General features: G+C 38.8%; 2 protein-coding genes across 5 annotated transcripts; both read right to left on the bottom strand.

Annotated features, from left to right (window-relative positions):
• Positions 1–2,063: 2,063 nt before the first annotated feature.
• LOC307201603 (extracellular calcium-sensing receptor-like) lies at positions 2,064–11,067 on the bottom strand (the record flags this gene model as incomplete). The annotated part of the gene is made up of 4 exons (XM_079950883.1): positions 2,064–2,363; positions 4,900–5,739; positions 8,489–8,780; positions 10,919–11,067. 4 exons carry the CDS (start codon positions 11,065–11,067, stop codon positions 2,064–2,066), a joined length of 1,581 nt encoding a protein of 526 aa, XP_079807009.1.
• Positions 11,068–15,789: 4,722 nt separating this feature from the next.
• LOC307201941 (vomeronasal type-2 receptor 26-like) lies at positions 15,790–24,791 on the bottom strand. 4 transcript variants are annotated; one of them, XM_079951495.1, is made up of 4 exons: positions 24,694–24,791; positions 21,273–21,564; positions 19,441–20,310; positions 15,790–16,018 (listed from the first exon to the last, which is right to left on the bottom strand). In XM_079951495.1, exons 1-4 carry the CDS (start codon positions 24,726–24,728, stop codon positions 15,818–15,820), a joined length of 1,398 nt encoding a protein of 465 aa, XP_079807621.1. In that variant the 5' UTR covers positions 24,729–24,791; the 3' UTR covers positions 15,790–15,817. The 4 variants fall into 4 exon arrangements, 3 of the variants coding, with proteins under 3 accessions (XP_079807621.1, XP_079807622.1, XP_079807620.1); XM_079951496.1 differs by lacking the exon at positions 24,694–24,791 and adding an exon at positions 22,546–22,594; XR_013832790.1 differs by lacking the exon at positions 19,441–20,310.
• Positions 24,792–26,322: the final 1,531 nt, after the last annotated feature.

Genomic DNA, 26,322 nt, shown 5'->3' with positions numbered 1-26,322 from the left:
AGTGATGAACTTGGCTTCATTGAAACTATCTGGCAACTTTCTGGCCTGAAAAGCCACAATGAAGCTGACAGAGGCCAGAAATCCTAAGTACCCCAGAACACAATAAAACAAAGTCACAGACCCTTCATTGCATTCCAGTATGATTTCTTCAGTCAGAGAATGCATATTAAAATGTGGAAATGGAGGAGCAGTACATAACCAAACAGCACATATAATGGCTTGAATAGTGGAGCAGCCAAGAAGAACAGAACTGGCCAATCTTTTCCCCACCCATTTTCTCATCCTGGATCCTGGCTTGGTGGCCATGAAAGCCAAAACCACAGTAATGGTTTTTGCTAAAATGCAGGAGACAGCCACTGAGAATATGATACCAAACGCTGTTTGTCTTAAATAGCAGGTCACTATGTTAGGTCGGCCAATGAATAGCAAGGAGCACAGGAAGCAAAGCAGTAGAGAGATGAGAAGAGAGTAGGTGAGTTCCCTATTGTTGGCTTTGACGATAGGGGTGTCCTTGTTCTTAATGAAAATCCCCAACACTGCAGCTGTGATTAGAGAAGAAAACAAAATAAAGAAGGCTAAAGTGGTCCCCAAGAGCTCCGTGAAAGAGAGAAAGTTAAGGGTCTTATGAAGGCAGTTATCTTTGTTCTTGTTTGAGAATTGACCTTCTGGGCATTGGAAACAGTTGTCCATATCTGAAAATGGGACAAAGTTTGTATCAATCACTCAATAATCAAAGATGACAAACTCAGCATAGAACTGTCTGATCAAATAAGAGTAAATGGGAATACTTTCTGAAAGTTTCTTCCTTTACATTGGTACCATTGCTCTTTTGTTCTCAGAACATCCAGCTGGGATTAAGCAAGCTAGATCATTTCAGCATTCATCTTTGACACACACACACACACACACACACACACACACACACACTATCAGAGTAGACATTTCTTGTTGTATTTTCACTTATATAAAAAATATTTTGATATTTCTTAGGCAAAGCAATAACAAGACTCTGCAACCATACATGTGGGAGGTGTAGAAATCAATGTATAATTACAATGATGGTGTGAATACACTATGGTTGAAGCACAAATCTCTGTCTTCCAGAGATTTCAACTACACCCATGATATGAATGTTCCGTATCAAGATGTACATCAAAAACACATGCATCATTCGACTTGAAATAAGAGATGGAAATCCCTTCTAGAAAAGCATGGCAATGGTGATGAAATTTGGCAGTATAGCAAACACATTCTCTGGACTTGATATGAAATGTTATGGACCTATGTCAGAACTAGACAATTGTCATCCCTGTTCTGTTTTAGGGAACTAGATTGACAGCAGAAAAAGGGGATTCAATGGTGCAATCCATCATTTAGGTAACTATGCCTTCTACCATTCTGCTCTGAAATCTTTCCATCCGGACACGGAGTGCAATCATAGCAACAAAATGGCTCCCCCTCCTTCTTTTTTCTGCTGTAGCCTGGATGACAGTGATCATTACATCTGGCAAGTGGCAGCACCTATCCATTAAAAATGAAGAGAAATAAATTGATGTACCTTTACAAAAAGGAAAACACACACACACACACACTCAATGCTGCTGTTGAGAACATTGGGTCCCATGGCAAATAAGATTTATGTGATTAAAAAGCATCAAATCCCACAAGAATTTTGTACATTAATGTTAGATAGATAGAAAAGGAAAATGGGGAAAATTGATTCTGCATGTGTGTCTTTCAGACAGATTGATTCACGCTCATCATCGGCCAGCTCTTGAAGTTGCTGATTTCTTCACAAGCTGTTTCTTTTACCTTTCAGTAAGATTAGAAATGAGAATGCAGGACCAGTGAAAAGAACAGAGCAAGGATACAGGACACTAGAAACAATCACTCTGCTCTATGATTTAGTCCCCCATATATGTTACGGAGAATAATAATATAACAAAGTGGGAAGATTTATCAAGGCTCATTGTTGGAACTCTTCTCATTTAGCACTTTCTCTTACATTTGCTGTGTACATATAAATAAGTAGACAGATAGATTGACTCTCCTACTGAATGGAATCACCTGGCATGGTTCTTTATTGTGCCTCTTACTAATTTAAGTTTTATCTTATTTCTATATTTGGATCCCACCTGGTTAAATATTCTGTGCCATGTGATAGCCTCTTCATTCACTGTGAATTTCTGATCCGGTAAAGCCTGTGGATCCATCCCTCCTACTTTCACTCGTAAAAACGATTTGTTTGGGAAAAGTACCCAGTTTACAATATCAAATCCAGATACTAATTCACCATTCTCATCAAATGACACTCTGTCACCAGCACTGTTGTTAAAGGAGATACTTCGCAAGAACAAGTGAAGCTGGAATGAAAAAAAGGGCAAGTCAAAAATTTTAAAAAGAGGGACTTTTGGCGAGGCAAGATAGTGAGTGCCATAGCCGCACTGAACTCCTAGGAACCACCAGAACCAACCAAGCTGCTTCTCTGGTCCCCACCATCACCATCACAGCAATCAAAAGGGAGCCCAGGGAGCTGAAAATGACAAGTGAAGAGACAGCACAAAGCCTCACACCCCCACACCCCACCAATCTCGATCCCCCCGGACTGAGAGCACCCCAATGAAGTTCCTGGACTGGAGGCCTCCAAAGCTAGATGAATAACATAGTGAAGTTGCCTCCCCCAGTCGCACACCAACATACCACTGCCACCGCCTAGTGAGAATGGGAGGAGGGGACCAGGAAAGTCAGGGAGGCTGCGAGGGAATGTGTGGGCTTGACCAGGCATGATGCCAAGCCAATATCCCTGGCACCTGGCGCAAAAGAGCAGACTGGAGCCCATTGAGGAACCACACTCTGGAGACCACCCATTGAGGAACCACACTCCGCCAGCGGAGAAGTGCAGACAGGCACACACAAAAACTTTTTTTTTTTTAATTTTTAATTTTCAGTTCATTTATTATCAATATTTTCAAAACCCTTTGAAGAACTGTAATGGCAGTGCCCCTGTAGGAGGCCTGAACCATTGGAGGCCATTTCCTGGAACTGTCGTCTCAGCCCTGATTTAGGGACCCAACACCAAGCCCCGGGGGCTCCACAGCAGAAGTAAACCTGCCACTTTTTCTTGTTCCCTTCCCCCCTTCCTTGCTTTCTTTTTTTCTTTTTTAGTTATATACACAAGCCCCGTTTTATTTAATTAATACCATTATCACTATTTTTTCATCCATATTTTAATGACTTCTTATTCATTTCTAACTCCAGTTGGGTGGGGTATGAATAAATTATTATTATTATTATTATTATTATTATTATTATTATTATTACCCATTTATTCTTTTAAAAAAGTTTTTTGGGGAAAAATCTCATTAAAGAATTTATATGATTACAACACAATAACAAAAAACAATGGGAGGATGGCATAGGCTATGAAATTAACCCCACCCAATGGACTAGAATGTGGTCTAAACCTGCCTTTAAATCCATATCAGTGAAAATAAAAGAACTCACTATAAAACTCACTTACAAATGGTACCTAGCACCACAGAAACTGGTCTGATACTCCCAGGAACCTCACCAAAATGCTGAAGAGGCTGCATTTCCACAGGCATAAACCTCCACATGTGGTGGGAATGCTCCCAAACCCAACTCTTCTGGACAACAGTCATACAAGAAATAAGCAAAATGACTAAACAGCTACCCGGGGGTCACCCCAGAACGTGCCCTACTCAACATCTTCCAAGATAACAATGCCCACCAGTGCACCAATAGGAACAATGGGAACCATGGGGAGGTCTTATTGGGGTGGTATTTTTATTTTTATTATATATATTGTGGTGTTTATGTTGATCATTTCTGTGAGCCACCCTGAGACCTCCAGGTATAGGGCAGTATATTAATAATAATAATAATAATAATAATAATAAATAAATAAATAAATAAATGGGGGGACTGCATTCTTAAAAATCCAATACAATTTTGTGGAAGAATGAGAGTGCCAGAGTTTCTAAAACGAAAATGAATACAATGAAGTCAACTGCCTAACTTCTCGTATGTATAGTTGTATGCACTGTACTTTCATTTGCTTTTGGTTTTCCTCTTCTCCCTGTATTTTCATTTCATTTTTGAATTTCTATATTCTTATTTGCTGCACTCAACATTTTTACTGCATTTTTTATGTGCTTATGTCAATAAATTTTCATAAAAAATAAAAAGTAATAATTTCCTTTTCATAAATGTAATAAGACTTTTCAATCTTCTCTCTAACTAGAGATTTTTCAGTCCATCTGTTGCCATTGTCCTGCCTTCCTTGTCTTCTGATGTGAATGGAGAGGAAATAGTGAGATAACTGCTTCTTTTTGCAAAATTATTCAATTTGTGCATATAATTGGCACTTGTAGAATTAATCACATCCAGCATATTTAAGCAGTAAAATATTATACTTAGAGACACTAAATCATTATATGTAAAATCATAAAAATAACAAAAAAGAAAGATACTTGGGTAGGACTATTATAAAAAGAAAAACCAATGCTCCAAATCCATAGTAGGCCATAGTTTTATTAAGCGATCACGTTTTGCAACATTTTAGTTGGCCTAATGAATATGTGGCCCTAATATGGATTATATAATAGAATAATTATGTGTCTCTATAATAGGGTAGAAAAATTTGTTTGTTCCAAATAAACAAACCAGCAGTTTTTTCCTGTTCTCTTTTAACTCTGGAATTCTATCAACCTTTTGTATTATTAATAAAAAATTACAAGGAGAAAAGAAGTCACGTGAGTGGGCAAAGTATTCAAGGAACACAGGACATTGTTAGCAGATATGTGCATACAGCTTTTAAAGAAATTAACTTTGGACGAGAAACACTACCTGCCAAGGTTGTACTTTTGCTGGACTCACTCTACCTCTGTTTGGCACGGCTCTGTGTTTCTGCCTGGCTGAGTACATCTTATGTAAACTATGTCCTATGGCATGAACTGCATTGTAGATGATGTAGCTTTGGCCAGTCATACTCATCTCAAAGAGTGTCCCAGGGAGGCTCTCCAAATTCTCTTCACCACTACAGGCATTATTATTGTTTTCCATGCCATCCATAGAATCAGAATATAAGCAGTTGAATGCCATTTCCCAGAAGAGCAAAATAAACCCATCTTCATTTTTTGATTTAGGACGAACAGTCTGCAGGAATTTTCTGAACCCCGGCACTTCATTTAAGTGTATTGCAAAAGTGAAGGCACCATCAAAGACTTGCATATCCATATCCGTCTGTGTTGTGTCTGCTGAGAAATCCCATTGGGCTGTCATGATCCATACTTTCCCTACAGCTAGTGGTAGGATATCCTCCAGTGCTGCATATGCATATATTTTAATTAACAAAAAAGAGATAGTAATAGTTTCTGCATTTACAACCAACACTTGAACACTGGCATTCGATAGATAAATAGCTTCGTGCAAGATGGAATCAAAGGAAGTAAGTGTATCTGCCACTTGAGAGGTGGCTGGAATTTTCCCCTTGATGGCTATACAGATTCCATTTTTCAAAAGCATTGGAATCAAGGTCTGGAAAAACTTGTCTCCATTATCATCGTCCATTGTGAGGATCCCAACCCACGTCCATTGAAAATGCAGAAGAAGCTGAGCTATCCCTTCATACTGATATTCTTCATTGGGCACCATCCGGTAGAATGAAGGGAGATGGGTTTTAACATCAATCACTGGAGCAATTACACAATAGGCAATCTAAGTAAAAAAAATAAAATGTAAATTTCAGTAAAGTCTTTTTTTCAGGAGATTATTGGGTGAGTGGGGGGTGACATAAGATACTCCTGAGAAGTCATAATGGAGAAAACAAATGTCTTCAGACTATATAGCAGGGACTTGCCACTGACCATCATTCGATACGATACAATAATCTTTATTGACATTGTCCCATACAGAACAACGAAACTGAAAAAAAATCTACATCAGACATTCAAAAACCAACAAGCCTGCTATCCCAGCTATCCCAGCCTGGTTAGCCCCCTAAAAACTCTGATACCTCATAATTAAATACAATATACTCCCATGTGTTTAAAACCAAAATCGCATTTGAATAGAAACTGTTTCTCAGGTGGCTAATCCTAGTCTTTATAAACCTGTACCTTCTTCCAGAAGGCAAAAGCTGAAAGAGATCATTTCCAGGGTGCACACTATCCTGCACTATCTCTGCAGCTTTCTTATGACACCTGGAAGCATAGATTTGATCCAAGGTAGGGAGAGTGCACCCAATTATTCTCCCCACAGTCTTTACAACCCTTACAAAGTGGCCAAATTGTTTCCACTTTCTACTTTATGTTGTTGTTGTTAACTTTAAAAAAGTTCAAGCTTTGTTACTCAGCTTTCCCCTGCCCACATATCCTGGTTTGACTTGAGAGAAACATCACCTCATATTATGTTGCAAGGCATTCTTGGAAGTGTTGCTGTCCAGCAATGGTGTACAGCTTCCCACCAAATGCTATAAACCTAAAGGTCCCCTCTTCAGAGAACATGAAGGATGCTCTTTCCTTTCACTGTTCTCCAATGACTGAATCCTTTTGTGGGAATCTAGGGAATGAAAGTGGGCTAAGGGGTAGAGGGGGTAGATCGAACTTTTGAGTGAGGAGGGAACCATTTGTCTAGTGTGTTATGCCTGTTCCCATTTACATGTTTTAATTGTGCATTTCCACTTTGCATAGGAATGTTGTATGCACTTTATAAACAATCCCTGCCCAATTTTGGTTGGCTACACTTTGGCACCTTTTTTTATTTATTTCACAAAATTTTTATTTATTTCACAAAATTTATACGTTGCTTGGCTTTTTTTAAAAAAAATCTCAAATGACCATTTACAAGCCTACTTTAAAATATGTAAAAGTTAAAATACTAGAACACATTAAAATTTCCTCAACTTTCTAAGCATCTAGGTAGGCTTGCCTAAACAAGAATGTTTTTGCTGTTGTTGTTTAGTCGTGTAGGTACCTACCCTATGTGTAGGTATTGTCACACTAAATAGTTAAGTTCTTACAAATGCAGCATGGGTATTATGCGGCACTTGTAGTAGTGTTAGTTCTGTCGTTCAAAGCAGTCGAGTAGGCACACATGGAGTAAGGCATTTATGGTTTTTTTCATGACCAAGTTGTAATTTACCGCTTGTACCATTTGTGTTTCGAGGCCCCAAGACCCACCCCCAAAATAAATACACACGGACACTTATATTAGTTTAAGTTTTTGGGCAAAATTTTGGCCACAACTTTATTGAAATACAATCACGTGAGCGGTATTGGCTCAGGCATTGACTCCCCACTATAACTGACTCCACCTCTCAGGGTGATCATCCAATGGGGTAAACCAAAAGAAGGAGCTATGTTGATGAGGACCAACCTAAGCTCACCCCGGGGTTCCTGTGGTCCTGGCATGGCCCTAGCCCCTCAAGCGGACTTTGGACGAGATACAGGACCCCCCGATTCCTTTAACGGAATACCCAGTTCCTGGAGGGGCAGGTGATGGCCGCACCTCCCCTCCCCACAATCCAACTGAGCCAATGCCTAACCGCCACCTTACAAGTTGTGACGATTTGCCAAGGGGTAGGCGAAAACCAAATGGCTAAAGCCAATCTGCCAAATGGAAAAATTCCTACCCAGCCCCTGTTCCAAAACAGGTGACCCAAACCAAAGCAAGGCCAAGCGACTCTACCTAAACTAGGGAGGGTGGGCAGGTGTTCAACAGTGTGAAGCAAGTGCCCCTCCTTGCATCACACTGCCGTTTTTAAAGCCCCTGGGATCACGCCACTTACTGGCTATTGGCTAAAATCCCCTGGTGTGATCCCTGGGGAATGGCCAGGATTTCTTGCTTCCCCCCCCCCATTTTAACCCTATCAGGTGAGCTCTTGGGTCCTGCGCACAACCAGGACCCCCTGTTATGAGGATCCCATTTCTTTGCTTGCTAGTATTTTATTGTATATTTTATTTAAATGAACAAGGAAGACTTCATTAATTAGATCATTTAGTCAGTTGCTAGGTTTCTTATTCTATCTCTGACTACCCATTCTATGCCAGAGACACTGAAATGAGGTGTCACAATTGCCAGTGGGAGATGCTCTGGCCCAGCTGCAGGACATACCCTTGAGTGGTGGCAATTCCATTTGTAGTTGTTTTGGGGAGGGAGGGAGGGTTACCACTTGTGCCTTCCCATAAAGAATGGGATTAATTGTTCACTTTTCCTCTTGCATGAATAGGGGGCCAATTACACAGTTGTGTTAACTACACATTCATTGTTTGCTGACTGACATTTTCTTTCCAAAAAGAACAAAAGAGAAACTGAAAAGGCCAATAGTAGAAAGGTAAATATTATCTCAAATAATAATAATAATAATAATAATAATAATAATAATAATAATAGTTATTATTTATATCCCACACATCTGGCTGGGTTTCCATGTGGGAAAACTGCATAGCCAATCCCAATATTTTACCTGTGGAATCTTGTAGATGCCTAAAAGAGTAGCCATGTAAAGGGAGATTTCAGAGTCGAGTCCTCCAATGACGGCCATCAGATTCTTCTGCTTATTGCATTTGAAGTTGGGGACTACAGTTTTATGACTGGAAAGAAGTTTCAGGGTGTTCTGATGAGTCATCCTTGCATTTGTATAACTGTCATAAATGTGAAAGCCGAGGCTGACATTTGGTAGAAGTTCAGGGTTCTCGTTTATCTCCTTGACAGCAAATGCCAAGGACAAGATACGCTGGTAGGTCTTTGTCCTTGAACTGAAGAAAGAGTTAATTAAGGCAGATATATAGCTCTTCATCAACCATCAGTTGTTAGATTACATCTAATTTGAAGGAATATTAGGAAAGAATCTTGCCTGCTTTGTAAGTTAGGATTTAATAACAAATTTACTAACAGCAGCTAGCGCGGTAATAGCCAGGTGTTGGAAAACTTTGCAATTGATTGATCACTGGTATAATATCTATGGGTCCGTTTTCCCTTTTTATTAATTGAAATATACTCAGAGTTGAGAGTGGATTTCGTGCTCTTTATTCAGCTCATAGTGGTGAGGAGGAATGGAAGTCCCCCCACAATATCTGCTTTATATACATTGTTTACACAATGGGCTGCACGTGATTGGCTAATTCCAGGATTCTCCTGTAGGCCAATCAGGTTGTGGATTCACTTCCACCTGGAGCTGGATTGGGTGGCTCCTGCGGACCAATCATACTACTGCATTGTTCTAGGACCAATCAGACTGCTGCATTCTGAATCCTATTGTTCTAGGACCAATCAGACTGCTGCATTCTGAATCCTATTGTTCTAGGACCAATCAGACTGCTGCATTCTGAATCCTATTGTTCTAGGACCAATCAGACTGCTGCATTTTGGATCCTATTCAACTCAGTACATAACATTAATAAATGTTTATTAATATGCATATTATTTATCTAACAACTCCCCCCCAATGTTTTAATAACCTTCTTGTTAGGTAACACATTCATATATATATATATATATATATATATATATATATTTGTAATGATTTGTTGGGTCTCTGTACCGTAATAAAGATTGATTGATTTACACACACACACACACACACTTTATATGACTTTGCAGTATTGGAGGAATAATAAATAAATAAATAAATAAATAAATATCATGACTTAAGATGCACAATAGTAGTGATTAAACATTTATTGCTCTGAACCATAGATCTTAAGATTTCAAAGGGAAAGCATTAATAAATCCAAAATCATATTAGTTGTATATAAACTGAAGAATATGCCAATATGCACGCGAGAAGGTACACAAGATTGTATTCTCAGTCAGTTTTGATCAGAAACTACAATGCTCTTATACATTTTCTAAAAATTAAACTCAACTGCCCCCAAACACACATACGCACACACACATATGCCATTGTTCAGCCCCTATGGAAGATTTGTAATGCCACATAGGAATCCTGGCTTCTCATGAAACCAGAGCGGGGTAGGGAAAGAAAGCTGAAGGCAGGTTGCACAACAGCAGTGGCCCTGGCAAGGCAGCAAGAAGGGAGCAACACTGCAAGTGGGAAAGCGATGGTTCAGACACTGGTAGAAGTTTCAATAAAGCAGGGTTGGCACGAACTGCGAGGAAAATTGCCAAAGACATAGGTTTGAGTACTATGGAATATATGGGAGGTCCACATTAGTTATCTCTCACACACAAAGCTGCTGAGGAATGAAAGACAGAGAAGTCTGAGTGCAATGAGAAGGGAACAAAGAATAATTATCTGGTGATTTTAAAAGAAAGCAAAGGTTTCAGTAGACTGAACAGGGTTCAACATGCAAGGGGGGGAGTGGCAGTTTAAACAAAATATGAGGGCAGTGAAAAGGCAGATTGGGATAGTTCTGTTGCATCAGCTTTTCAGTCTTAGCTTCTGTGTTCTACTCATATCTGCTATTTCTCCTGGCTAAAAGTGGTTGGTTTGATTTATTTATTTATTAAAAATCCCTCGGTGTCCCCCCTCCCACATTTTGTTTTAAAACTACCACTTTTTTTTCTCAGCCTCACTTCACCTCCATTTACTCAAACTTCTTTAGCTGAGAAAAGCAGCTTCTCCTCCCCTCACACACAAACCTGGTTTTGAAGATGAAGGTGAGAATCAGTGCAAAGTAGGGCTACATTACAGAAGATAGAAGTGGCTTCAGAAATGCAACTGGAAAGGGGAGATGAGAAGGGGAAACCCTGTGTGTTAACATGGAGGAGATAGCCGGGGTTTGTTGAGTAAATCAAGCAGGTGCGAAGCCTTACTTCTTGATATATGTGTACAACATACCCAGAATTCATTAAGGACATTTTTTAAAAAAAAATTTCAAGGAGTAATAGTTATGACCTGGCATGAAGTATGCAGAGAAAACATACTCCTTACATAAGTTTTAGTTCTTCCAGAAACGCGTTTGTGGGATGTACCCTGAATGATAGTTCATCAGATAAGTAGCCATACTGAGTAACAATAAATCCAATCGTTAGGTCCCCTGACTGATAATATTGGTGTGGGAACTGGGGGGAATCAACCATGGTATGCATAACAGCATGTGACTCACAGTCAGTCTGAGGGAGTCGCAGAAACAAGAGAAGCAGAGGCGAAAGAAACAACCCAGTCATCTTGAGCCACATATTCATGCAGAATGCCCAGCATCAATCAAAAATAAACGTCCAGCCTGTTCAGTGGCTCTGGACCCTTTCTGAGGAAGGCAATCTCACACAGATCAGTCTGACAGCTGTCACCCTGCCTCTACGCCACCCAACATCCCAGCAATGAGTATTCAATATCTACCTTCAGAGTTTGTTAATTATTGTGATTGTGATCAGAGAAAATCCACATGGGATTTGGCAATATGCCTGAGGACAACTAATAATTTGTGATAATCAAAGTTTTCAAAGATGTCTCCTCAGTGTATTGCATTGTGCAAAACATTGCTTGTGGCTGAACAATAGAATAAAGTATTCTTATTTTTAATCTAACTTAATAGATAAGCCTATCTGATTGTTATGACAGCTGGATAGTTTTAGGATACTGACCATAACTTATGTTTTACTGGAGTTTCTGGATTACTCTGCATTCTAGGGCAATATTCCACTCTATTTCAAGGACTGTTATGGCAATTTTATGATAGCATAACCCAACTTTGAGGTCATTTGAGTGGATGAATTATTAGCTAAAGAGCAAAGAACATAAGAACAGCCTGCTGGATAGCAGGCACATGTAATCAACGGCACATGTAATCCAGCATCCTGTTCTGACAGTAGCCAACCACATGCCTGGAAGAAACAAGCAAGTAGGATTCAGTTGGAAGTGCACTCTCCCTTTCTGTAGCTTCCAGCAACTGATATTTAGAATCATTACTCACTCTGCCCATGAATGCAGAGCATAGCCATTTTGATTAGCAGCCATTGATAGTCTTATCCTCCAAAAATTGTCCAATTCTCTTTTAAAGGCTTCCAAGTTTGTGTTCATTGCTACCTCCTAAGGTTGTATGTTCCAAAGTTCTAGATCGTTAATCAAGAGTTAGATAATTTATGTTAAAACGCACAGATCCCAATACTCATCTGTGGGGGGCACCATTTTTTTTACTTCTGTCTATTTGGTGAACTCTCAATTTATTCCTACTATTTGCTCGCTGTAACTTAAGCAATTTGTAATCCACAAGAGGACCATTCTTCTTATTCCTTGAAGTGTCCTTGACCTCTTTACACAACAGTTAATTCAGAGAACTGCCCATATTCATAAGATAATATAAAATTAGCCTGCTGGGTCAGGCCAATGGCCCTTCTAGTCCAGCATCCTGTTCCCACAGTGGACTACCAGATGCCTGAGGCAAACTCACAAGTGGGACTCAAGCACAAGAGCAGGCCCCAGCCCAGCCCACACCCTGCATGGTTTCAAGCAACAGAAGGCAATGATAGCCAGTAACTTGAATGGCTCTAAAAGTGGATTAAACAACTTCATGGAGAATTAGGTGATCAAAATGGCCACTTGTTTTTCTTGTGTTTTCCCTCTGAAGTTAGCTTATTGTGGTTTCTTATTAAGCTGGTTGTGAAAAAGCTATCATCCCTTTAAGTAGCTGTTAGCTCTGTATGTAGGCAGAACATCCCATTGATAAGCTTAAAAGATTTTGGCTGATGGGGTGTGGGTCTTCTGCAATGCAATTGCCATGTCTAAATAAACATAGCCTTGGATAGACTTTACTCGAACCAGAGGATGAAGACTTGTGTTTCTTCCACCAAAGCAGTATGTGCATCTGAAAATCTACATCAAGGAGTGTATACTAAAGGGAACCTGACCCTCAGATAAAAATATATCATACCCTTTCATTCAATGGGGAAAGGAACAATATGGTGGCAATAAAATTAAATCACAGGTGGAAAGATAGAATTGTGTGTGAAAAATGATGATGATGGTGATGATATCAATAACGTTAATTTAATTCAGAATTTTTATTGCAACTTCAGATTATAACAGAAAATTCATGGTAGATCTGGGGAATTTGTTATTTATGGTAATAACTATGTGAAAATTTGAATTTGTCCTTGGAAATACAGTATTATCATACATGAAGAAACACAAAACATAAGCATGCCTGTAAATCAACTTTCCCCTCATATTTCTTCTAAACACAAATACAACTTAGCATCACTGTTCATGCCCCCAACAACAGTTCTTACTTTATGTTTATGAAACTAGCACTTCAATATACCTAGTACTGGATTTTTTCAAATTGGAGGAAATGGCTCCTTGCTGTATTATTTTAACATATTGGCCAGTAAACTTCTCATGATCATAAATAATTGATATTGCTCATATTATTATTATTATTTCTTAAGGCAGCCCTGTTCAGGGAAGTTTTTAACGTGTGATATTTTATTGTATTTTTGCTTTCTATGGAAGCCGCCCAGAGTGGCTGGGGAGGCCCAGCCAGATGGGCGGGGTATAAATAATAAATTATTATTATTATTATTATTATTATTATTATTATTATATTGGCCTTTTAATGCTTCATCACTTTTCCACCTCCTGCTGTATAGCCTAGAGGAGCACTCCCTCAAAAATGCTGACTTAGCATTTTGCACAAATTACAGACAATCGTTTGCAACAGACAAGGGCTAATGAACTGAGTCAGATTCATAACCAATGGCAATTAACCAGTATTTTAAAGTGTAATTCACAGTTTGTACACAACAAGATGTGTAAATCTGTTACATTTTTATCATGATATTTTTTACAAAAGCACTCAATGAAGAAGACTTGAAAAGTTGAAGAAGTTAGTACATATATTTGGTTTGAAAAAATGGCCCCATTTAATATCATTTTATGCAATTAATTTCCTAGATATTCCTCCTTATTAGCTGGTCCTTTGTGTTCAAGGAAGGCCTCAAGATAATTATGTAGCATTTGGGGGCAAAGATGCAACCTAGTAACCCAGCACTAGAGGACAAAATGGAGAAGATCTCCACAGCCACCATGTATTTTCCTTTTGTGCTTAAATAAGAAGGAACAAAAGACAACCAAACACTGCAAAAGACCAACATGCTGAAAGTGATGAACTTGGCTTCATTGAAACTATCTGGCAACTTTCTGGCCTGAAAAGCCACAATGAAGCTGACAGTGGCCAGAAATCCTAAGTACCCCAGAACACAATAAAACAGAGTCACAGACCCTTCATTGCATTCCAGTATGATTTCTTCAGTCAGAGAATGCATATCAAAATGTGGAAATGGAGGAGCAGTACATAACCAAACAGTACATATAATGGCTTGAATAGTGGAGCAGCCAAGAAGAACAGAACTGGCCAATCTTTTCCCCACCCATTTTCTCATCCTGGATCCTGGCTTGGTGGCCATGAAAGCCAAAACCACAGTAATGGTTTTTGCTAAAATGCAGGAGACAGCCACTGAGAATATGATGCCAAACGCTGTTTGTCTTAAATAGCAGGTCACTATGTTAGGTCGGCCAATGAATAGCAAGGAGCACAGGAAGCAAAGCAGTAGAGAGATGAGAAGAGAGTAGGTGATCTCCCGATTGTTGGCTTTGACGATTGGGGTGTCCTTGTTCTTAATGAAAATCCCCAACACTGCAGCTGTGATTAGAGAAGAAAACAAAATAAAGAAGGCTAAAGTAGTCCCCAAGAGCTCCGTGAAAGAGAGAAAGTTAAGGGTCTTAGGAAGGCAGTTATCTTTGTTCTGGTTTGAGAATTGACCTTCATGGCATTGGAAACAGTTGTCCATATCTGAAAATGGGACAAAGTTTGTATCAATCACTCAATAATCAAAGATGACAAACTCAGCATAGAACTGTCTGATCAAATAAGAGTAAATGGGAATACTTTCTGAAAGTTTCTTCCTTTACATTGGTACCATTGCTCTTTTGTTCTCAGAACATCCAGCTGGGATTAAGCAAGCTAGATCATTTCAGCATTCATCTTTGACACACACACACACACACACACACACACACACACACACTATCAGAGTAGACATTTCTTGTTGTATTTTCACTTATATAAAAAATATTTTGATATTTCTTAGGCAAAGCAATAACAAGACTCTGCAACCATACATGTGGGAGGTGTAGAAATCAATGTATAATTACAATGATGGTGTGAATACACTATGGTTGAAGCACAAATCTCTGTCTTCCAGAGATTTCAACTACACCCATGATATGAATGTTCCGTATCAAATTTTGTATCAATCGCTCAATAATCAAAGATGACAAACTCAGCATAGAACTGTCTGATTAAATAAGAGTAAATGGGAATACTCTCTGAAAGTTTCTTCCTCTACACTGGTGCCATTGCTCTTTTGGTCTCAGAACATCCAGCTGTGATTAAGCAACCAAGATCATTTCAGCATTCATATCTCTCTCTCTCTCTCTCTCTCTCTCTCTCTCTCTCAGAGTAGACATTTCTTGTATTTTCACTTATATAAAAATATTTTGATATTTCTTAGGTAAAACAATAACAAGACTCTGCAAAAATACATGTGGGAGGTGTATACATTGGGAAATCAATGTATAACTACACTGGTGGTGTGAATCACTATGGATGAAGAAGAAATCTCTATCTTCTAGAGATTTCAACTACACCTGTGATATGAATGTTCTGTATCAAAATGTACATCTAAAACACATGCATCATTCAACTTGAAATAAGAGAAAAGCATGACAATGGTGATGAAATTTGGCAGTATACCAAACACATTATATGGACTTGATATAAAATGTTACGGATCTATGTCAGAACTAGACCACTGTCACCCCCGTTCTGTTTTAGGGAACTAGATTGACAGCAGAAAAAGGGGATTCAATGTGCAATCCATCATTTAGGTCACTATGTCTTCTACCATTCTGATCTGAAATCTTTCCATCCGGACATGGAGTGCAATCATAGCAACAAAATGGCTCCCCCTCCTTCTTTTTTCTTCTGTAGCCTGGATGACAGTGATCATTACATCTGGCAAGTGGCAGCACCTATCCATTAAAAATGAAGAGAAATAAATTGATGTACCTTTACAAACACACACACAAAATGCTGCTGTTGAGAACATTAGGTCCCATGGTAATTCAGGACCAGTGAAAAGAACAGAGCAAGGATACAGGACACTAGAAACAACCAGCTTACATTTTTGATATCAAATTCTGTTCCTAATTATGTTTGGTTGTGTCTAAGAAAACTCCTAACATAGAACTAAGAATGGCCATGATATCGCACCAGGACTTTATTATACAAAAAAATCTGCTCACTAGGAAAATGACCCTTGGAAGTTGATGCCTTGTTCATTTTTTTTCATTTTGTCAAGATAATACAGTAGGGCAGCAGTTTTACATTTACCTTCTCTTGCACTGACTTACATTTATTTATTACAATGTTTTGAAATTTGGATTGGCCTTTATACTTTTTAAATAATGAGGTGATAATATATATGGGCAGTATGTAACTGAATTAATAAGAGAGAAAATAATCATTTAGTCAACCACTCTGCTATATGATTTAGTTCCCCATATATGTTACTGAGAATAATAATATATCAGTGTAAGAAGAATTATCTAGGCTCATTGTTGGAACTCTTCTCATTTAGCACTTGCTCTTATATTTTCCATGTACATATGAATAAGTAGACAGGTAGACTGACTCTCCTACTGAATGGAATCACCTGGCATGGTTCTTTATTGTGCCTCTTACTAATTTAAGATTTATCTTATTTCTATATTTGGATCCCACCTGGTTAAATATTCTGTGCCATGTGATAGCCTCTTCATTCACTGTGAATTTCTGATCCGGTAAAGCCTGTGGATCCATCCCTCCTACTTTCAGTCGTAAAAACGATTTGTTTGGAAAAAGTACCCAGTTTACAATATCAAATCCAGATATTAATTCACCATTCTCATCAAATGACACTCTGTCATCAGCACTGTTGTTAAAGGAGATACTTCGCAAGAAAGAGTGAAGCTGGAATGAAAAAAAGTGCAAGCCAAAAATTTTAAAAAGAGGGACTTTTGGCGAGGCAAGATAGTGAGTGCCATAGCCGCACTGAACTCCTAAGGACCACCAGAACCAACCAAGCTGCTTGTCTGGTCCCCACACCACCTTCACCATCACAGCAATGAAAAGGGAGCCCAGGGAGCCCAAAATGACAAGTGAAGAGGCAGCGCAGAGCCTCACACACCCATACCCCGACAATCTTGATCCCACCGGGACCAAGAGAGCCCCAATGAAATTCCTGGACTGGAGGCCTCCAACTTACTGCTGCTGCCATCACCAACACCACTGCCAAGTGAGAATGGCAGGAGGGGACCAAGAAAGTCAGGGAGGCTGTGAGGAAATGTGCAGCCTAGCCCAGGCCTGACACCAAGCCAATATCCTTGGTAACTGGTGCAAAAGAGCAGACTGGGGCCCAGTGAGGAACCACATTCTGGGGACCACACTGGGGAAAGACAAATGCGGCATAGGACCTCCCCCCTGCCAGCGGAGATGTGCAGACAGGCACAACCCCCCCACACATATTTTATTTTAATTTTTAATTTTCAGTTCATTTATTATCAATATTTTCAAAACCCTTTTAAGAAGTGTAATGGCGGTGCCCATGTAGGAGACCTGTTATATACACAAACCCCTGTTTATTTAATTAATCTCATTAAAGAATTTATATGATTACAACACAATAAAAAAAACAACAGGGAGATGGCATAGGCTATGAAATTAATGCCACTCAGTAGACTAGAATGTGGTCTAAACCTCCCTTATCAGTGAAAAGAAAAGACCTCACTATGAAACTCACTTAAAGATGGTACCGAACACCACAGAAACTGGCCCTGATACACCCAGGAACCTCACAAAAATGCTGAAGAGGCTACACTTCCTTGAATAATATTTATTAAAGTTTTGAAAGTTACAGAAAGGAAAAAGAAAAAGAGTTAAACATAACAAACCCATACAATACAATACAAAAACAAAAATATTACATATACAAAAATATTACATATACATGACAAAAATAAAACAAAAACAATTTGAAAAAAGAAAAAAGAAACACAACCTATACTTTCAATGTTATTAACTTTCTTTTACTTGTTTCAGCGACCTCCTCACACCTCCCTTTTTTTGTATTCCACTTCGATTAATTGTTTCAGCAAATCCTTTCCATCTTCCTCAAACTTCTGTCCTATCATTTAACTTAATAAATTCTAACATTATTTTTTCCTTTAATTCAGTTACAATCTATTATACTTAATTCTTTATAACATTTCTGCTAAAGCCATGTAACTTCATTCCAACACCTTTCTAACATTCCTTAATTTTACAATATTTCTGTAGATAATCTTTAAATTTCTTCCAATCTTCTTCCACCTAAGAGGCTACACTTCCACAGGCATACACCTCCACATGTGGTGGGAATGCCCCCAAACCCAACTCTTCTGGACAACAGTCATACAAGAAATACTGTATTTTTCGCTCCATAAGATGCACCTGAACATAAAATGCACCTAGTTTTTAGAGGAGGAAAGGGGGAAAACCCCAGTTTTTTCAGGATCAGCTCAAAGTTGTTGAGCTTACTTTGCAAAGGGGAAAAAATCCTGTTTTTATAGGGTTAAACTCACAGTTTTGCAGCTTCTTTAGGAAAGGAAAAGGAGTTGTTTCTACAGTTTCCAGACATATAATCTAATCAGCCAATCACATGTCGCTGGGGAAACAAACAGCCTCTGTCTGCAGAACATTCAACAATGGAGGCCTGGGCAAGGGACGGGGCCAGAAAGGGAGCCAGGGATCGACCACACATTTGCTCCATAAGACACACGGATATAGGGAAGTATATGTGCCTTCCTTGTCTTCTGATGTAAATGGAGAGGAAATAGTGAAATAACTGTTTCTTTTTGCAAAATTATTCAATTTGTGCATATAATTGGCACTTGTAGAATTAATCACATCCAGTCTATTTAAGCAGTAAAATATTATACTTAACAACACCAAATCATTATACGTAAAGTCAAAAAAAACAACAAAAAAAAAGAAAGATACTTGTGTGGGACTATTATAAAAAGAAAAACCAATGCTCCAAATCCGTAGTTGGCTAATACTTTATTAGGTGATCATGTTTTGCAACATTTTAGTTGGCCTAATGAATATGTGGCCCTAATATGGATTATATAATAGAATAATTATGTGTCTCTATAATAGGGTAGAAAAGTTTGTTTGTTCCAAATAAATAAACCAGCAGTTTTTTCCTGTTCTCTTTTAACTCTGGAATTCTATCAACCTTTTGTATTATTAATAAAAAATTACAAGGAGAAAAGAAGTCACGTGAGTGGGCAAAGTATTCAAGGAACACAGGACATTGTTAGCAGATATATGCATACAGCTTTTAAAGAAATTAACTTTGGACGAGAAACACTACCTGCCAAGGTTGTACTTTTGCTGGACTCACTCTACCTCTGTTTGGCACGGCTCTGTGTTTCTGCCTGGCTGAGTACATCTTATGTAAACTATGTCCTATGGCATGAACTGCATTGTAGATGGTGTAGCTTTGGCCAGTCATACTCATCTCAAAGAGTGTCCCAGGGAGGCTCTCCAAATTCTCTTCACCACTACAGGCATTATTATTGTTTTCCATGCCATCCATAGAATCAGAATATAAGCAGTTGAATGCCTTTTCCCAGAAGAGCAAAATAAACCCATCTTCATTTTTTGATTTAGGACGAACAGTCTGCAGGAATTTTCTGAACCCCGGCACTTCATTTAAGTGTATTGCAAAAGTGAAGGCACCATCAAAGACTTGCATATCCATATCCGTCTGTGTTGTGTCTGCTGAGAAATCCCATTGGGCTGTCATGATCCATACTTTCCCTACAGCTAATGGTAGGATATCCTCCAGTGCTGCATATGCATATATTTTAATTAACAAAAAAGAGATAGTAATAGTTTCTGCATTTACAACCAACACTTGAACACTGGCATTCGATAGATAAATAGCTTCTTCCAAGAAGGAATCAAAGGAAGTAAGTTTATCTGCTGCTTGAGAGGTGGCTGGAATTTTCCCCTTGAGGGCTATACAGATTCCATGGTTCAAAAGCATTGGAATCAAGGTCTGGAAAAACTTGTCTCCATTATCATCATCCATTGTGAGGATCCCAACCCACGTCCATTGGAAATGCAGAAGAAGCTGAGCTATCCCTTCATACTGATATTCTTCATTGGGCACCATCCGGTAGAATGAAGGGAGATGGGTTTTAACATCAGTCACAGGAGCAATTACACAATAGGCAATCTAAGTAAAAATATATGTAAATTTCAGTAAAATGTCAGGAAAGTCTTTTTTTCAGGAGATAATTGGGAGAGTGAGGGGTGACATAAGATACTCCTGAAAAGTCAAAATGGAGAAAACAAATGCCTTCAAACTATATAGCAGGGACTTGCCACTGACCATCATTCGATACGATACAATAATCTTTATTGACATTGTCTCATACAGAACAACGAAATTGAAAAAAATCTATATCAGACATTCAAAAACCAGCAAGCCTGCTATCCCAGCTATCCCAGCTATCCCAGCCTGGTTAGCCCCCTAAAAACTCTGATACCCCATAATTAAATACAATATACTCCCATAGAGACTACCTTACACTGTGTTTAAAACCAAAATCGCATTTGAATAGAAACTAGGACCCTCTGTTATGAGGATCCCATTTCTTTGCTTGCTAGTATTTTATTGTATATTTTATTTAAATGAACAAGGAAGACTTCATTAATTAGATCATTTAGTCAGTTGCTAGGTTTCTTATTCTATCTCTGACTACCCATTCTATGCCAGAGACACTGAAATGAGGTGTCACAATTGCCAGTGGGAGATGCTCTGGCCCAGCTGCAGGACATACCCTTGAGTGGTGGCAATTCCATTTGTAGTTGTTTTGGGGAGGGAGGGAGGGTTACCACTTGTGCCTTCCCATAAAGAATGGGATTAATTGTTCACTTTTCCTCTTGCATGAATAGGGGGCCAATTACACAGTTGTGTTAACTACACATTCATTGTTTGCTGACTGACACTTTCTTTCCAAAAAGAACAAAAGAGAAACTGAAAAGGCCAATAGTAGAAAGGTAAATATTATCTCAAATAATAATAATAATAATAATAATAATAATAATAATAATAATAATAGTTATTATTTATATCCCACACATCTGGCTGGGTTTCCATGTGGGAAAACTGCATAGTCAATCCCAATATTTTACCTGTGGAATCTTGTAGATGCCTAAAAGAGTAGCCATGTAAAGGGAGATTTCAGAGTCGAGTCCTCCAATGACGGCCATCAGATTCTTCTGCTTATTGCATTTGAAGTTGGGGACTACAGTTTTATGACTGGAAAGAAGTTTCAGGGTGTTCTGATGAGTCATCCTTGCATTTGTATAACTGTCATAAATGTGAAAGCCGAGGCTGACATTTGGTAGAAGTTCAGGGTTCTCGTTTATCTCCTTGACAGCAAATGCCAAGGACAAGATACGCTGGTAGCTCTTTGTCCTTGAACTGAAGAAAGAGTTAATTAAGGCGAATATATAGCTCTTCATCAACCATCAGTTTCTCAAACATTTGTTAGATTAAATCTAATTTGAAGGAATATTACGAAAGAATCTTGCCTGCTTCGTAAGTTAGGATTTAATAACAAATTTACTAACAGCAGCTAGCGCGGTAATAGCCAGGTGTTGGAAAACTTTGCAATTGATTGATCACTGGTATAATATCTATGGGTCCATTTTCCCTTTTTATTAATTGAAATATACTCGGAGTCGAGAGTGGATTTCATGCTCTTTATTCAGCTCATAGTGGTGAGGAGGAATGGAAGTTCCTCCACCATATCTGCTTTATATACATTATTTACACAATGGGCTGCACGTGATTGACTAATTCCGGGATTCTCCTGTAGGCCAATCAGGTTGTGGATTCACTTCCACCTGGAGCTGGATTGGGTGTCTCCTGCGGAACAATCATACTGCTGCATTGTTCTAGGACCAATCAGACTGCTGCATTCTGAATCCTATTGTTCTAGGACCAATCAGACTGCTGCATTTTGGATCCTATTGTTCTAGGACCAATCAATCTGATGCATTTTGGATCATATTCAACTCAGTACATAACATTAATAAATGTTTATTAATATGCATATTATTTTTTCTAATATGCATATTATTTTTTCAAGCAGGTGCGAAGCCTTACTTCTTGATATATGTGTACAACATACCCAGAATTCATTAAGGATATTTTTAAAACAATTTTTTTCAAGGAGTAATAGTTATGACCTGGCATGAAGTACGCAGAGAGAACATACTCCTTACATAAGTTTTAGTTCTTCCAGAAACGCGTTTGTGGGATGTACCCTGAATGATAGTTCATCAGATAAGTAGCCATACTGAGTAACAATAAATCCAATCGTTAGGTCCCCTGACTGATAATATTGGTGTGGGAACTGGGGGGAATCAACCATGGTATGCATAACAGCATGTGACTCACAGTCAGTCTGAGGGAGTCGCGGAAACAAGAGAAGCAGAGGCAAAAGAAACAACCCAGTCATTTTGAGCCACATATTCCTGCAGAATGCCCAGCATCAATCAAAAATAAACGTCCAGCCTGTTCAGTGGCTCTGGACCCTTTCTGAGGAAGGCAATCTCACACAGATCAGTCTGACAGCTGTCACCCTGCCTCTACGCCACCCAACATCCCAGCACTGAGTATTCAATATCTACTTTCAGAGTTTGCTAATTATTGTGATTGTGATCAGAGAAAATCCACATGGGATTTGGCAATATGCATGAGGACAACTAATAATTTGTTATAATCAAAGTTTTCAAAGATGTCTCCTCAGTGTATTGCATTGTGCAAAACATTGCTTGTGGCTGAACAATAGAATAAAGTATTCTTATTTTTAATCTAACTTAATAGATAAGCCTATCTGATTGTTATGACAGCTGGATAGTTTTAGGATACTGACCATAATTTCAAGGACTGCTATTGCAATTTTATGATAGCATAACCCAACTTTGAGGTCATTTGAGTGGATGAATTATTAGCTAAAGAGCAAAGAACATAAGAACAGCCTGCTGGATAGCAGGCACATGTAATCAACGGGACATGTAATCCAGCATCCTGTTCTGACAGTAGCCAACCACATGCCTGGAAGAAACAAGCAAGTAGGATTCAGTTGGAAGTGCACTCTCCCTTTTGTAGCTTCCAGCAACTGATATTTAGAATCATTACTCACTCTGCCCATGAATGCAGAGCCATTTTGATTAGCAGCCATTGATAGTCTTATCCTCCAAAAAATGTCCAATTCTCTTTTAAAGGCTTCCAAGTTTGTGTTCATTGCTACCTCCTAAGGTTGTATGTTCCAAAGTTCTAGATCGTTAATCAAGAGTTAGATAATTTATGTTAAAACGCACAGATCCCAATACTCATCTGTGGGGGGGCACCATTTTTTTTACTTCTGTCTATTTGGTGAACTCTCAATTTATTCCTACTATTTGCTCGCTGTAACTTAAGCAATTTGTAATCCACAAGAGGACCATTCTTCTTATTCCTTGAAGTGTCCTTGACCTCTTTACACAACAGTTAATTCAGAGAACTGCCCATATTCATAAGATAATATAAAATTAGCCTGCTGGGTCAGGCCAATGGCCCTTCTAGTCCACCATCCTGTTCCCACAGTGGACTACCAGATGCCTGAGGGAAACTCACAAGTGGGACTCAAGCACAAGAGCAGGCCCCAGCCCAGCCCACACCCTGCATGGTTTCAAGCAACAGAAGGCAATGATAGCCAGTAACTTGAATGGCTCTAAAAGTGGATTAAACAACTTCATGGAGAATTAGGTGATCAAAATGGCCACTTGTCATGTCTATACACAGCCTCCAAGGTTGGAGGCAGTAAGGCTTCTCCAAACCAATTGCTGAAAAATGCAGGATGGATGAAAGCTCTGGATAAGAGGAGACTGAGAGGAGATATGATAGCCATCCTTCAATATCTAAAGAGCTGTCACATAGAAGATGGAACAAGCTTGTTTTCTCCTACTCTGGAAGGTAGGACAAAAATCAATGGCTTCAAGTTAAAAGAAAGGAGATTGCAACTAAGCATTACGAAGAACTTTCTGATGGTAAGAGATGTTTGACAGTGGGACAGACTGTGGTAACTGTGAATGTGCTGCTCAAGAAAGCCACATTGAACCCAAATTTCTGTAAAATCTATCAGCCAGTCACCAATACACTATTCCTAGTTGTTATGCATTCCAATGCCCCCTAAGCTTGGTGCCCATTGTGGTGGATCCAGTAGTACTAACCTAAATCCACCTCCAATAGCAATGGATCTCTTTGAACAGCAAAATCAGAGATACAGCTGAAATTACTATTAAAGAACATTTTTAAATCAATCAATATAAATAAATAAATGTCATTTAAAATGTGACCCATATAATTGAATAGATATGAGCTTTATGCAGTATGTTTCTTTGGTTGAGAAAAATAATGTGGAGAAATCTTGGGTGTTGCGTGGAATAAAATAGAGATAGAAAGAAATGAACTTGAAGGGAAGATACAAAAAATAATAATACAGCTGGATTGGAAAGTATGGAAAGACTGAGAGGAGGGAGAAAAAAGTAAGGGATAAATTACCTGAAATAATAGGATAGCTCAGTCAGGTAGAGCATGAGACTCTTTATCTCAGGGTCAAGGGTTTGAGCCTCATGTTGGGCAAAAGATTCCTACATTGCCCTTCCAGCTCTAAAATAGATTCTATGATGTGACAAAGTGACATGTGGAAGATAGAATCAGCATGATGAGGAGAAACGAAAAACAACAACATGCCAAACCAAGCCAAACCAAAATAACAAGCAAATACAAAGTGTAATACATAGAAGAAAGACTATATACATCTAGGGAGTCCTAGGCTCATTGCCTGTAACTTCTTCAATGTTAGTTATGAGTAGGGAAATCTTTGACTTCTTCGTTCACTTTGACTGATAAATAAATAAGACATAAATATCAAAAGTAGATATTAACCTAAGACAAGAAATAGTGCTTAAGGATGTTTTGTTACAAAGTTTAGATCTTAAAAGTTGAATAGCAAAGCATTCATAAATCCAAAGTTCGATCAGTGACATTTAAGCTGAATAAGCTGCAAGTATAAGGCCAATTGTTTTTGATGGTAGGAAGTTGTTTTGATTAGATGGTAGGAAGTTGTTTCGATTGGAACGTACTAGGCTTTTATACAGTTTCCTAAGATTATAGCATTATATCATACTGTTCTTCATGCCTTCCTAAGAATTAAATTTGTACAAGTTACTCAAAAGTAATTATGAATTTGCTTTGGACCTACATATGTGTTTACAACAGGGGGAAGGAACTTATGGTTCTCTAGATGTGGATCGACTCAAACTCCCATCAGCTCCAGACAGATTGTCAATCATCAGGGACTATGGGAATTGTAGTCTGGAGGGCCACAAATTCACTCCCCATCCCTAGTCTACAACCACCACGATACGATACGATACGATACGATACGATACGATACGATACGAAACGAAACGAAACAATACAATACAATACAATACAATACAATACAATACAATACAATATCTTTATTGTCATTGTCCCATATAGAATAAAATTGAAAATCTGCATAAGACAGTCAAAAACCCCTAAAAACTCTGAAACCCAATTTTAAAATACAATATACTATAGAGACTCCTTATGCTGCATTTGGAACCAGAATTGCATTTGCGTAGAAACTGATTCTCAGGCGGCTAATCCTGGTCTTTATAACCCTATGCCTTCTTCCAGAAGGCAGAAGCTGAATGAGATCATTTCTGGGGTGCGCACTATCCTGCGCTATCTCTGTAGCTTTCTTATGGCACCTGACAGCATAGATTTGATCTAAGGTGGGAAGAGTACACCCAATTATTCTCTCTGCAGTCTTTACAACCCTGGACAGCATTCCCCCCCCCCCCCCGGCCATGCAGCTCCCAAATCACACAGAGAGACTATAAGTTAATACACTCTCCAAAGTACAATGGTAAATGCCATCAACAGGTCCTTTGAGAGATTTTTTTCTCGGAGGATTCTCAGAAAAAATAACCTCTGCTGTGCTCTCTTCATCAGATCTTTGCTGTTTTCTCCCAAGGATAGGTTATCTCACAACTCCATTCCCAGAAATCGAAACACCGAGACCTGTTCCACGCACTTCCCCTCAATAATAAGTGGCTGAATATTCAATTTACATTTCCTAAAGGCCACAATAAACTC

The sequence above is a fragment of the Podarcis cretensis genome, assembly GCF_951804945.1.
Source record: "Podarcis cretensis genome assembly, chromosome: 13".
Lineage (NCBI taxonomy): Eukaryota > Metazoa > Chordata > Lepidosauria > Squamata > Lacertidae > Podarcis > Podarcis cretensis.
The sequence above is the reverse complement of the archived record's forward strand: the minus strand, read 5'-3'. Positions and strand labels throughout refer to the sequence as shown.